The 14,281-nt window shown below is 42.0% G+C and overlaps 1 protein-coding gene across 1 annotated transcript; it reads right to left on the bottom strand.

Moving 5' to 3' along the window:
- Positions 1-495: 495 nt before the first annotated feature.
- LOC129821219 (heat shock 70 kDa protein 4-like) lies at positions 496-12,430 on the bottom strand. Its single transcript, XM_055878608.1, has 19 exons — positions 12,000-12,430; positions 6,397-6,454; positions 6,165-6,305; positions 5,917-6,039; positions 5,605-5,704; positions 5,383-5,516; positions 5,056-5,300; positions 4,793-4,869; positions 4,518-4,669; positions 4,177-4,283; positions 3,937-4,070; positions 3,616-3,797; positions 3,218-3,310; positions 2,660-2,803; positions 2,258-2,383; positions 2,068-2,175; positions 1,867-1,986; positions 1,581-1,742; positions 496-1,418 (listed from the first exon to the last, which is right to left on the bottom strand). Exons 1-19 carry the CDS (start codon positions 12,104-12,106, stop codon positions 1,209-1,211), a joined length of 2,523 nt encoding a protein of 840 aa, XP_055734583.1. The 5' UTR covers positions 12,107-12,430; the 3' UTR covers positions 496-1,208.
- Positions 12,431-14,281: the final 1,851 nt, after the last annotated feature.

Genomic DNA, 14,281 nt, shown 5'->3' with positions numbered 1-14,281 from the left:
TTGATTTGACTAGTCTCAGAAACCCAGAATATTGTGAGAGCTGTAGAGTGCAGCCTTAACCAAAGCAAAACCAGAATTCCACTGGTGATGTTGCTGTGTAGGTCATGGTGGTTGGAACAGAAAGAGAGAAACCCAGCCAGCGGGGAGGAAGTGCCTTTGAGAAGCTTGGGGTTCAGGCCAAACCAGCCTCCAGTCAAGTCTCACTCTCTCTGCACACCTTGGGCAGTACACCCCTGGGGGTTTTGTGTATGGAGGGGGTCAAAAAATAATGCATAGGCCCCATTGTTCTTCAAAACCTCCACAGACCTTAAAATGATTTAATGTTTCATATGCGATTATGAAAGTAGAACATCTAAACATGTTTTGTTGTTATACCACCTTTGAATGACAGTAGACCAGAAAATTGTAATGAGTTTTTCCCTCTTGCGGAAGTCAAGGTCAAAATCACCACGTTCCGCATTGCATTTTCAAATAACCTTTCAGCGATCTTTCACATAATTCTCATACACCAACATGTATTTATTTTGCTTTTGCTTAGTGGTAACTGCACCAAACTGGTCTTCCCCATTCATTCACACTGTTGTAGAATAGAAAAACAAAACAAGTCTATAGCAGAGAACTCACAGACTATTGCTTTTAAGAGACAGCCTTACACTAAAATACTGCATGACAGTAACTCAAATCTAATTGAATATAGTGGACAGATAGTTGATGCCTCTATAATACCCATCTCTGAATACAACCTTTATTCCATCCAATCTCTCCCCAGTAGGGTGTCCTATACATTTATCCAACAGCTGCAAGATTTAAGTGAAACAAATGCACAGTAAGTCATGTCCAATGGGGAATAATGATGATGCTAAGCTTGAACCTCTACCCCCAACCAATAATAGTTACATTTCAAACGTCTTTACTACTTTCCTCTGCGCAACACCTCTTAATATGACATTCTCAGTGGAAGTGGGCTGGACATTCCTTACAAAATGGCCATTGAAGCGTAACACAGAAAACAAGTTTCCATCCTGCAGCCTTACAGTATTTTATGTCAAACAGCCTGATCAATACGCTATCATTGTATATCATCAGGTAAAGTGTTACATGCCAAGAAGGCAGCTTGAGAGTATTTAAAAGAATAGTCCAATTGTGTAATCAAAAGAGAGGCCATCATCAGCAAGATGTCAGAGGGGTTAGAGAGGCAGCTGCAGCAGTTAGTCAATGTCCATCTCAGGCAGTTTGTTGCCCTCTGCAGATTCAGGAGCCGCCGTGCCCCCTGCTGCACCCTTCTCTGGGCTGCCTGGTTGGGCCTCTGTGCCCTCCTGTCCATTTACTGGCCCATTCTGCTCTGCCTTCTCATCCTTGGGGACCTCCACTTTAGGTTTGGGTTTTGACACGATTGGGTTGCAAGCCGAGTCAAGCTCCTACAAAAGATGGAGAGAGGATATCATAGTTAGACATGTGACATTTTCACATTTGGATGAACATATGTCATATTAGGACCAGGAGTTTTCCTTGACCATGTGACCTGACCAGGCAAAACATAGTTATTGGAAAGACTATGCAAACCGATTATTAGCACTTACCTTTGTTTTTGCCTGAATCTCTCTGACTTTGACGGCAGGCTCCTGGGTAAGATTGTGTTTGCTCTGCGCGTTCATTTTGCTGTTCATCCAGATCATGGCGTCGTTCACCTGCTTATCCACCTTCAACATCTCCAACTCATCCAAATGCTCATACTGCTCCTCCTGGGTGTCAAGACAGGCATAAGGAACATTTCAGTGCTGGGAGACATTGAGATATTAGATGTCCAGTAGCTCAAGGTTGATAAAACTATGTGCACAACTATACAATAATAATCTTATAAATTACCTTTGTTTTGTAAGCTTCTACAATCTTCATGAACTGTTGGATATGCTTTCCGAGTTCATCGAATGCTTTTGGCCTTTCCTCAGCCTCATTGTATCTTTCCCGGATGGGCTGCCCAAGTTTCTGAAGACACATTCAGTTCAGTCACCTGACACAATCTATCCTGTGCTAGAACCAGAGACATGAATTGACCGACAATGTTACCTTTAATTCAGCCAGTTTGTCGATGTACACTTGTTTCTGTTGGTCCTCGCCGTCTTCATACAACCAGTTCTCGGTGTCCTCAAGTCTTAGCGAAAAGGTGTCTCTGTCCTGCATTTGGAATACATTTACTTGAATAACTCCATCATTTGTGTTCAATGCGTGTAAGGTTATATAGAGGCAATATACTCACAGATTCACTGACAAACTTCTCCAACAATCCATGCAGTTTGTCTCTCATATCATAGACGTACTCTTCTACGTTGTTCTTGGCATCGTTCCGCTCCTTCTCCAGCTTGTCCTGCATAATCATCTTACCCTGAGATGGACACATCAAATACATTTTTTTTTTTTTTACTTTCCATCACAGCCTTGCTGTAGATAAAGATTAACATGCTCAAGCAAGTCATTAACCTTCAGTTTGAGTCACACAAAAATACTGTACACTAACCTTACGATTTACAATAAAGTGTCAAGGTTATGCTTGTAAAACAATTGCTGAGACAACTACATACCTTTCATGTCAATACAGGTTTTCAGCTAATTAATATTAATTCATGATGGGACAAGTTGCCATGATATCGTACAATATTACCTCATTCTCCACAAACAGATTGACCGTGTCATTGGTTAGTTGCCAGCGCAGGCTGTTTTCTATTGGGAGCTCGACAGTCTTCGTTTTCACTTTCGGTTTCTTTGCTGATGAAGCTTGATTCTTCTCTTTTCCATCCTCTGATGTCTAAGATTTAAAAAAAAATAAAAAAAATACACCTTTTAGATAAATGTGCACTGGTCCCATATATAAGGCTATATGATGGGCTCCCGAGTGACGCAGCGGTCTAAGGCACTGCATCACAGTGCTAGAGGTGTCACTACAGACACCCTGGTTCGAATCCAGACTATCACAACCGGCCGTGATTAGGAGTCCCATAGGGCAGCGCACAATTGGCCCAGCGTCGTCCAGGTTTGGCTGTGTAGGCAGTCATTGTAAATAACAATTTGTTCTTAACTGGCTTTCCTAGTTAAATAAAGGTTACATTTAAAATAAAAATTATTAATACATCTAGACAAAAAGCATCCCCTCAGAATGTCAGTGGTAGAAAAACATGTTATCGCACTGTATAGCAAAGAAAATACGCAGTCCGTTAGCTACCTCCATTTCCTCAGTCTCAGACTTCTTGTCAGCATTGTCTTTCTGTCCATCACCTTGGGCTTTCTGGTCATCTTGGTCAGTCTGCATCTTACTCTGATGAGATGAGAAACATTCAAATAGCCATTAATGTGGAGTTAACACCACCAAGAGTTAGCTTGGCATCCCAGTGCACAGATGGCCAGATCACACATTGGAGAAAGTCATCATTGTGAGAGAAAAAAAAACACAGGGAATAGAAAATGGACACATCTGTCCTGGAACAGATCTAACTTGTTCAGACATGACAGCAGAATTACCTGCCATTTTACGAAATATGTCTAGGCTGATAATTTTCCAATGAACTGGTTGTGGGTAGATTATAGGCTTGTGAAAGCGGCGCCAAAACAAAGCACACAAACCTCGTCTTCCTTCCCCGCAAGGTCTGTCTCCATGGGCTCCTCTCCCTCAGTAGGTTTCAGGACCTCCACTAGAGAAGCACTGGACACGCTGAAGACACCGTGGACATTCACCCTAACTTTCACCTTAACCTTTGAGCTTTCACCATTCGCCTGGGGAACCACTTTCTGGACCATGAACTGACCTAAGGAGTTCACAAGTGGATTATTAGACACTGATTAACATGGCCTTAGAGACAACCATTCAAAGTAAATCATTAACTGAATATGTGCAAGCCTATTGCTTAGACGGGTCTAGAGTTTCAGGCCTGTTTGTTTGGGTACCTATTGTGGGGTCCGGGTACGGCAGCTCTTTAGGGTTGTTGTAGTAGGCCTCCAAGGAGAAGGGCTCTCTCCGGTAGAACGTCAACACTTTGGAGAAGGGTGCTGCATGGTTCTTTGGGAATACCTCGCAATCACTGACATTGGAGGAGACAAGAAGATTATGTGAGTCACTGCTGATCTGAGTTCAGTGCAATCAGTGTCAAATAAGCCTATGTCAAATGTAAAGAAGAGAGTTCACACCTTAACCCCTCCTCTGCAGCAGAGTTCCACTTCAAGGAGATGGGATAGGGCACAACATCAGTGATGGAAAACTCTCTGACTTTGAAGGCAGGGGACAGGATAGCACACTGGGGAGATCAATCACATGCATTATAACACATTTCAGGGGGGTTACATTACTAACTGGTTAACAACTGTATACAGTAGTTCATGGCATGTCAACAGTAAGGTTATTTACTGCAAATAGTTTGTGCTAATCAGGTTGACAACTACAGTGATAACAACCAGTTCCATGAGAGGCTAAAAACAGCATGCCCATTTGCTAAAAAGGTCATTGGGGACAGTGAGTCATGACAGGATACCTGCAGTGCACATCCTCTTGCAACAGCCTCGTCTGCATTTAAAGTCATGCTCAGTTCTTTTCCAAAGAATTTGCAAACTCTTTCTTTGACGGCTGGGATCCTGGAGGCACCGCCCACGATTTCCACAGCGTAGAGGTCTTCCTTCTTCAGCTCTGAACAATGCATGGAACACACCACCAGTCAAATTAAACAGCCCACCCAGGTGTTAGCAAGAACATGAACAGGCTGTGCTGAGGTATACTCCTGCTACTATTAGTACTACTACTGTTACTCACTGGCTTGTTCCATGACGCTGCGCAGGGGAGCCTCCACTTTGGCCAGAAGCCCTGCACACATCTCCTCAAAGTGGCCTCTGGAACAACAGTGGTCATGGGATATTAATAGATACTGTACACACATGCAGCTGCTTGCATCATGATGATACACAGGCACCGAATGAAAACACTTCCTGACACATGGCTTTTCCACTGCAGATGGACCTAAATGTAATATAGAGGTACTGTGATGGGTGAGAGGACTTGTTTTTTGCTTCACCAACCTGTTAAGTTTTCCAGTTACGTCAATGTCATTCATGAAGCACTCGATGTTGAGTGGCAGATCAGAGGAATTGGCGCTCATCAGCTTCTTGAGCTTCTCACACTCCTGGTAGAGACGAACCAGGGCTCTGGGCTTGGTTTTCACATCCAGCTTGTACTTCTTGCCAAACTCCTCACAGAAATGGTTCACCAACACCTCATCAAAGTCTTTGCCACCCAATGCTGCGTCAGACGCAGAAGCTAGCATCTGAAAGAGAAAGAACATTAATTCCTTGCCTTATTCTACGAAAAAAAAGTTTTACACATCTTTGTACATATAAACAACATACTTTGAGCTTTCCTTTGTTGAAGGCACAGATAGAGACCTGATAACCAGAATGGCCCAAATCTACAAACACCACATTTCTTGGCTTTTCCTCAGGGGCAGGGAGATCTTGTTTATAGATCCCATATGCCAGTGTAACTGGAAGAATCAAAGAGACAGAAAAATGTGTTCAGACCAAGATTACATGAGTTAACATTGCTCAGTGTTGGCATGGTAATGGCATTACCTGCAGTGGTCTCATTCATAAGTCGTAGGCAGTTGAGTCCTGCAATCTGAGCAGCATCTATAACGGACCTCCTCTCTGCGTCAGTGTAGAAGCTGGGGACCTGGAGCACATTTAGGACAAATTATGACCCTTCTCAAAAACATCATCCATGACTGTTTATACTGTGTGATAAAACATTTACTCTTTAGAAAAGATATGGAGTTACAATAGGGCATAGGCGTCGCTGTAGGGATGACATTTTGTTAACCAAAAAATACTGCTCTGTATCTTTACATCTCTGGGCCTTGTCTAAGTAGATGTAAAACTGCTTACAGAGATGACACAATCAGCCACAGGTTTCTTCATTGCGGTCTCAGCAGTCTCCTTCAGTTTGGTCAGCAGCATGGCAGTGACTTGTTCAATGCTGAAGACTTTCTCCTCCTCCATGTACATCACCTAGTAAAAAGTATAGTAATGAAGTACAAACGTCTTGAATATTGAATATCTCAACCGTTCAGCCTCTACCACCATGATGGATCAAGTGCTAAATCAGAAAGTATACTTCACTTTTGATCATTTACCTTGATCCCGGTCGACCCAGAAGGCAACTGGGCCAGGTCGTAAACCAGGCTAGATTTTGATGACTGGACGTAGGGGTCTGAGAATGCCCTACCATGAAATCGCTTGAACCCTTGAACAGTGTTCTTACAATTTGTTACAACCTTTCAAAAAAAAAAAGAAAAAAAAAAGATCAAATAACATTCTACTTTATTTTAACAAATGAATTGTATTAGCTATAAGGTTTAAGCTTACCTGGCCTTTGGCTGCCGCGCCTACTGAACGATTACGTGGTCCGAAGGACACACATGCTCTGAAAAAAAGTGAAGATGTTATTGATAACAGATCCTTCCTTGTGTGCATGGGGCTCAAATTGTTTACCCTACATGCTTAACTGCCACAACAAACAGTAAAACTTGCAATGCCAAAATGAAGGCTACATTCCAAAGGGCCCTTTGGTCCAAACTCTTCTGTCATCACTGCTAAACACAGATGTCAATGGCAAAAGCTCACACTAAAATTACTGTCAACAAACGTGTGCAGTTGTTGGTGATGTCAGTGAGAGGTTAATGCACCAAAATGTAGACAACCCAATTGCATGCCAATGTCACTACACCCAGAAATGTCAACCAGAGCTGTTGCCAGAGAATTTAATGTTAATTTTTCTACCATAAACCACACCCAAAGTCATTTTAGAGAATTTGGCAGTACGTCCAACTGGCCTCACAACCGCAGACCACACATATGGTGTCGTGTGGGCGAGCAGTTTGCTGAACCGAGTGCCCCATAATGGTGGTGGGGCTATGGTATGGGCAGGAATAAGCTACAGACAATGAACACAATAGCATTTTATCAATGGCAACCTGAATGCACAGAGATACCATGATGAGATCCTGAGGCCCATTGTCGTGTCATTCATCCACCGCTATCACGTTTCAGCATGATAATACACGGCTCCATGTCGCAAGGATCTGTACAATTCCTGGAAGCTGAAAATGTCCCCGTTTTTCCATGGCCTGCATACTCAGACATGTCACCCATTGATACTTTTTGGGATGCTCTGGATCAATGTGTACAACACCGTGTTCCAGTTCCCATCAATATCTCAAAGTAAGCATTTCACTGTAAGGTCTACTACACCTGTTGTATTCAGCGCATGTGACAAATATTTTATTTTATTTGAATATCCTGCAACTTTTGACAGCCATTGAAGACGAGTGGGACGACATTCCACAGGCCACAATCAACAGCCGGATCCACTCTATGTGAATGAGATGTGTCACACTGTATGAGGTAAATAAATGGTGGTCACACCAGATACTGACTGGTTCTTATCCACAGTCCTACATAAAAAAAAAAAGGTATGTTAAAATTAATAAATTATGGCCTAATGAATATATTTAAATGGACTGATTTCCTGTTATGAATTAACTCAGCAACAACAACAAACAATTGTGTGTTTTTATTTTGGTTCAGTATACTTTATGAAATTACAGCCTATTGCGCTTGCATCTGAATTCAACTTCAATTGTGCTGCTTTCGTGTGTCCTGTTTACAGCGCGCAGAGGGAAAGTGTACAGACATGCCACAGTCCTAGCTAGGCTACTAAAATATTGGAGTCTGGCATCAGTTTTTAAAGCTTGACAATGAATAACCCAAAAACAAATCCTGCAATAAAACACCATGCACATATAGGCCTATTACAACAACATTTGAGCAGTAGCCTATGCTGCCTACTCAACTACAAGACATTGAGTGCACCATACAGAAATGCTGAATTCAACCACCCTGGTGTAAAAAAAAAAAAAAAACATGTTAAGTTTAAATGTTACAACAACCTATAGCTACGTTTTTGTTTCTTGGAGTTAAATACTTTTTGATCACCAACTACTTCTCTGATAAAGCTCAGTGTGTCAAATTGGAGGGCATGTTGTCCGGACCTCTGGCAGTCTCTCTTCTCTGTATACATCAATGATGTCGCTCTTGCTGCTGGTGATTCTCTGATCCACCTCTAAGCAGACGACACCATTCTGCATACTTCCGGCCCTTCTTTGGACACTGCGCTAACTAACCTCCAGACGAGCTTCAATGCCATACAACTCTCTTTCCGTGGCCTCCAACTGCTCTTAAATGCAAGTAAAAATATATGCATGCTCTTCAACCGATCGCTGCCCGCACCTGCCCGCCCGTCCAGCATCAGTACTCTGGACGGTTCTGACCTAGAATACGTGGACAACTACAAATACCTAGGTGTCTGGTTAGACTGTAAACTCTCCTTCCAGACTCACATTAAGCATCTCCAATCCAAAATGAAATCTAGAATCGGCTTCCTATTTCGCAACAAAGCATCCTTCACTCATGCTGCCAAACATACCCTCGTAAAACTGACCATCCTACCAATCCTCAACTTCAGCGATGTCACTTACAAAATAGCCTCCAACATTCTACTCAACAAATTGGATGCAGTCTATCACAGTGCTGTCCGTTTTGTCACCAAAGCCCCATATACTACCCACCACTGCGACCTGTATGCTCTCGTTGGCTGGCCCTCGCTTCATACTCATTGCCAAACCCACTGGCTCCAGGTCATCTACAAGTCTTTGCTAGGTAAAGCCCCGCCTTATCTCATCTCACTGGTCACCATAGCAGCACCCACCCGTAGCACGCGCTCCAGCAGGTATATCTCACTAGTCACCCTAAAAGCCAATTCTTCCTTTGGCCGCCTCTCCTTCCAGTTCTCTGCTGCCAATGACTGAAACGAACTGCAAAAATCTCTATAAAGCTGGAGACTCATATCTTCCTCACTAGCTTTAAGCACAGGCTGTCAGAGCAGCTTACAGATCACTGCACCTGTACATAGCCCATCTGTAAATAGCCCATCCAACTCACTCATCCCCATACTGTATTTATTTATTTATCTTGCTCCTTTGCACCCCAGTATCTACCTGCACATTCATCTTCTGCACATCTACTATTCCAGTGTTTAATTGCTATATTGTAATTAATTCACCACCATGGCCTATTTATTGCCTTTCCTCCCTTATCCTACCTCAGTTGCACATACTGTATATAGACTTTTTCTACCGTGTTATTGACTGTATGTTTGTTTATTCCATGTGTAACTCTGTGTTGTATGTGTTGAACTGCTTTGCTTTATCTTGGCCAGGTCGCAGTTGCAAATGAGAACTCATTCTCAACTAGCCTACCTGGTTAAATTATGGTGAAATAAATAAAAAATAAACATGTAAAGACCCAAACGGCGTTCCATAGAAATCCTGGTTGAGAATGAAACGACTGAACAAATGAACAACAAAACAGCACAGCAAGTAAGTGAAAGAAATAGGTTTTGATTATGTTTAGCTGGTAATGGGGACATACTTAACTGCCAACAAAATAAACTTTTTGGTCAGTGTGGTGTGTGAGTAACCTTTAAATAGGCAAGTCAGTTAAGAACAAATTCTTATTTACAATGACGGCCCGGACAGCGCTGAGCCAATTATGCGCCGCTCTACGGGACTCCCAATCACAGTCGGATAAGATACAGCCTGGAATCGAACCAGGGACTGCAGTAACGCCTCTTGCAATGAGATGCAGCGCAGTGCCTAAGACCGCTGCGTCCGTGTGTGTGTTAAATATTTAACTGTGCTAGAATGCTTAAAAGAATGCAACATTTTTAAATAAATAGGTTATCGTCAACGTTTTTTGGGGGGCAAGGAAAATATTGGATATCGGTATCGGCCAAACATGTAATATCGGTGCATCACTAGTTAAAATGTTAAAATGCAATATACAGCATCCTATGTACATAAATTAACATTATGATGAGCCATATTTTTTCTAATAAAACAATGGCCAGTTTGGGTCGCAGTCCATTCAGGTGTATTTTGTGGCAAATGCGTTCTAATGATCTATAGTCACACGGTCGCAGTTTTGGGTCGCAGTTTTGTATAAACAAATATAGGATGTGTCTGGTTTGCAAATTTGCTGTTTCCCCCCCCCAATAAAGCCTGTGCACTGATTGAGTTTGACACCCCTGGGTTAACGTATCTATTTATGTAGCTAGCTATTTATTTAACAACCTAAAAACACAGAGTCTAATGTTAGGTAGATAGCTGATGGGAGGATGTCATGACATTGGAGTAGTCGGTGAGGGAGGGACTTTTCCCCCTCATTTCTTTTTTTTGGTTGCAACAGCTAGGGATACAGGTGTCATTTGGTTAGCTAGCAAGATATGTAAATTCCTTTGCCTAGCTATGCTGAACAACTTATCTACAGTTAGCATCTCTTAGTTGACAATCAAATGTATTTGGCATCGATTAAATGGGTGGGCAGACAGGCAAGTTCCCATGCAGTAGTCAAAATGTGGGTTGGGACAAGCATGCATGGCCAGGTAAGCTGCAGAAGGACGAGCAGGCTACTATTCCCCATTATTTATCAGGGCAATGTTGAGGTCCAACTAGCGGAAAAAGTTTGAGTGTTTATCGAATGTTCCCTCATTATATTTGAGATAATCTCGCTTTGATTAGGATTAGTTGTTGATCTTGTTTATGTGCATAGGCAACTGACCCTACCTTTTCATGTTTGTTTGATCAATAGGACTGAAGTACTCAAATGTAGGACCCCCCCATGGTATTTACATATTTGCAGGAATCCATTCAGGTGTATTTTGTGGCAAATGCGTTCTAATGATCTATAGTCGCACTGTTACTAAACACACAGTCCAGTCCAAAGTGAATGATGGCAGGCTGGTGTGGCAAATAGCTTATTTGCATATAGGCCTACTGCAGCTCTAATAGGCTATGGTACACTGGTCTGCATAGATTCTGGTCCTGGACAAAACATGTTTTTTTGTGGTTTTATTTGGTGCAGTGTTTATTAGTTTTCCAAATCGCATGGCCGCTTTCTCACTACATTGCCATAGAATTTTCACAAATGCCTTACTATATATCATTCCCAAACATTATATGAATTTATGAAAATTAACACATCTAAGTGCTCGCTTGTCATAAAAAAAAAAAAAAAAAAAGGTTATTCTTTCTGGGGGGTATATATGAACAGATTTTAATATGATTTAATGTAGCTAAAACACTGTAAATCTGACACTAGCTGTAAATTAAAACTGTTGCCAGTGGTGCCATAAACGAATAGGGAAAGGATAAGAATATATTTTTTACTACATTTGGGATCATTACATCTCATTATACTTTACGACATAGCTTTGCGCTCTGCAAAATTGCTAGAATATTCCTACCGGCGATTGACGGATGTCATCATACATAGCAAGCAAGCTACTACATACAGTAAGCAGTTTAAATCTAGTTACCCCAGCTACAAAGTACAAATGGCTATATCGTAAACATTCTTGAAAACAAACATTTGTTTTTGGTCTTAATTTAATGTTAGGCATAAGGTTAGCAGTGTGGTTACGGTTAGTATTAAGGTTACATTTAAAAATCAGATTTTCGTTAGAGAATTTGTAGAAATGGGCTGTGTTAACTAAACGCAGTAAGCGGTGCGCTAGCTAACTGGCTAGTTAGCTATGGTAGTAGGCACCCTCCCTATGATAAGTTACTGCTAGTAAGCAACCATTATCTAGTTAAATACACATGTGAAATAAGTCCATCTGATAATAACGATAATTACAATTGCCGACAAAACGGGACGAATAACGCTATCCAGCGGAATTCACGTGCAGTAGCTAGTAACGTTACCCTGCACACACACAACTGTTAGCCAACTGGCTAGCTAACGTTAGTTGTCAAGGCCGCAGAAACTGGCCACTCACAAACCAAATGTATTTGTTTCAAGTGGATGGCAAATCTAGACTAGTGAAACGAGTTTTAAAATGTTCTACTTACGGTGTACTTCGGTCGCTATATTCGTTAGCCACGGTTTCAATTCCTCCGGCTCGAGCTACAGCAACATAGCAGCTTTGAAAGCCCACATCAATTCCCACCACTGACATCTTCCACGCTACCTTGCCTGTATTCTACTACTGTATGAAATGGAGACGTAGATAACTATTTTTTTTTAAACAGAAACGTGTTTGAATTATTTTGAAAGGCGTATAAAAGTCAGTGGATAATGTTAAATCAAAAGTGTAAATTCAAATTGAATTCATAATCCACAGCACAATACGGAGTACTCTGGTGGTAGTGGTGCACACCGGTAGATGCAAGGTGGTTTTGCGAGTTCACGCGGAATCTTAATGCAATATCGCGAGAGTTGAATAGTTCTCGATGGCTCTAGACCTTTCTGTCAAGAGATATTTGGCTCTGGACCTTTCTATTTGAAAGATTTCATTCTGAACCAGGACCTTCTTATTCTATCAACTTTATATGGCGGTTGGCAACCAACTTTAAGGTGCATTACCGCCTCCAACTGGACTGGAGTGTGGACGAGAGACAGTGAAGGTCTAAATCATACTTGGCTCTTCAAACCCATTACTCCTCAAATCTAATAACAATCGCTCCCTTTCCCTCACATATTTCTGGCACTGAAACAAATCAAATTGTATTTCTCACATGCGCCGAATACAGCAGGTGTAGATCTTACAGTGAAATGCTTACAAGCTTACAATGCAGTTTTAAGAAAAAATAATCGTTAAGAAAAAATAGATAAGTAAAAAATAGAAAATTATTTAAAAAAATAATTAAACAGCAGCAGTAAAATAACAATAGCGATATAATAGTGATATAATAGCTATATATAGGGGGTAATGGTGCAGAGTCAATGTGCGGGGGCACCGGTTAGTCGAGGTAATTGAGGTAATATGTACACGTAGGTAGAGTTAAAGTGACTATGCATAGATAATAAACAGAGAGTAGCAGCAGTGTAGAAGAGGGGTCTGGGTAGCCCTTTGATTAGCAGTTCATGAGTCTTATGGCTTGAGGGAAGAAGCTGTTAAGAAGCCTTTTGGACCTAGACTTGGTGCTCCGGTAGAACATGTTCCACTGTCTCCATCTCCTCCTGACAATGATCACACCTCCCAGTCGGATGTTTCCCCACCAATTTCAATGTACTATTGAGCCTTGTGTGTCCCAGTCTCAGCCTTGCGACTACACTTTCCTCCCTTCTCTTGGCCTAAGGACCTCCCTGCCCCCACCTTTTCCAGGATCTTATACAGGTGTCTTCCCTTTCTCCTCTCCCTGTTCCACAACTCTTGCCATTTGTTTTTAACCACTTTTCTTATTAACCACTTGGCTTCTGCTTTACTGATTGACAATTCCATCTCAACATTAGGATGTCTAAGAGCCTGCTTGGTGATGACATCCACATCCTCCTTTCCCTCTACTCCCATATGAGCTGGTACCCAGAGGAACATCAGAAATATCCCCTTCTGTTTCACCCTACAGTCGTGGCCAAAAGTTTTGAGAATGACACAAATATTAATTTTCACAAAGTCTGCTGCCTCAGTTGGTATGATGGCAATTTTCATATACTCCAGAAAGTTATGAAGAGTGATCAGATTAATTGCAATTAATTGCAAAATCCCTCTTTCCCATGCAAATGAACTGAATCCCCCAAAAACATTTCCACTGCATTTCAGCCCTGCAACAAAAGGACCAGCTGATATCATGTCAGTGATAATCTTGTAAACACAGGTGTGAGTGTTGACGAGGACAAGGCTGGAGATCACTCTGTCATGCTGATTGAGTTCGAATAACAGACTGGAAGCTTCAAAAGGAGGGTGGTGCTTGGAATCATTGTTCTTCCTCTGTCAAACATGGTTACCTGCAAGGAAACATGTGCCGTCATCATTGCTTTGCACAAAAAGGGCTTCACAGGCAAGGATATTGCTGCCAGTAAGATTGCACCTAAATCAACCGTTTATCGGATCATTAAGAACTTCAAGGAGAGCGGTACAATTGTTGTGAGGAAGGCTTCAGGGCATCCGAGAAAGTCCAGCAAGCGCTAGGACTTTCTCCTAAATTTGATTCAGCTGCGAGATCGGGGCACCACCAGTACAGAGCTTGCTCAGGAATGGCAGCAGGCAGGTGTGAATCCATCTGCACGCACAGTTAGGCAAAGACTTTTGGAGAATGGCCTGGTGTCAAGAAGGGCAGCAAAGAAGCCACTTCTCTCCAGGAAAAACATCAGGGACAGACTGATATTCTGCAAAAGGTACAGGGATTGGACT

The sequence above is a fragment of the Salvelinus fontinalis genome, chromosome 2 (assembly GCF_029448725.1).
Source record: "Salvelinus fontinalis isolate EN_2023a chromosome 2, ASM2944872v1, whole genome shotgun sequence".
Classification (NCBI taxonomy): domain Eukaryota; kingdom Metazoa; phylum Chordata; class Actinopteri; order Salmoniformes; family Salmonidae; genus Salvelinus; species Salvelinus fontinalis.
Note: the sequence above shows the minus strand (reverse complement) of the source record. Positions and strands in the feature narration are given on the sequence as shown.

What these genes read in the sequence shown, in the direction of transcription:
- LOC129821219 (XM_055878608.1), bottom strand. Translation starts at nt 12,106, where the DNA reads ATGTCAGTGGTGGGAATTGATGTGGGCTTTCAAAGCTGCTATGTTGCT. An exon ending in TATGAATGAGACCACTGCAG is followed by an intron (nt 5,517 to 5,604) that starts GTAATGCCATTA and finishes TGATTCTTCCAG; the next exon opens with TTACACTGGCATATGGGATC. An exon ending in AGATTCAGGCAAAAACAAAG is followed by an intron (nt 1,419 to 1,580) that starts GTAAGTGCTAAT and finishes CATCTTTTGTAG; the next exon opens with GAGCTTGACTCGGCTTGCAA.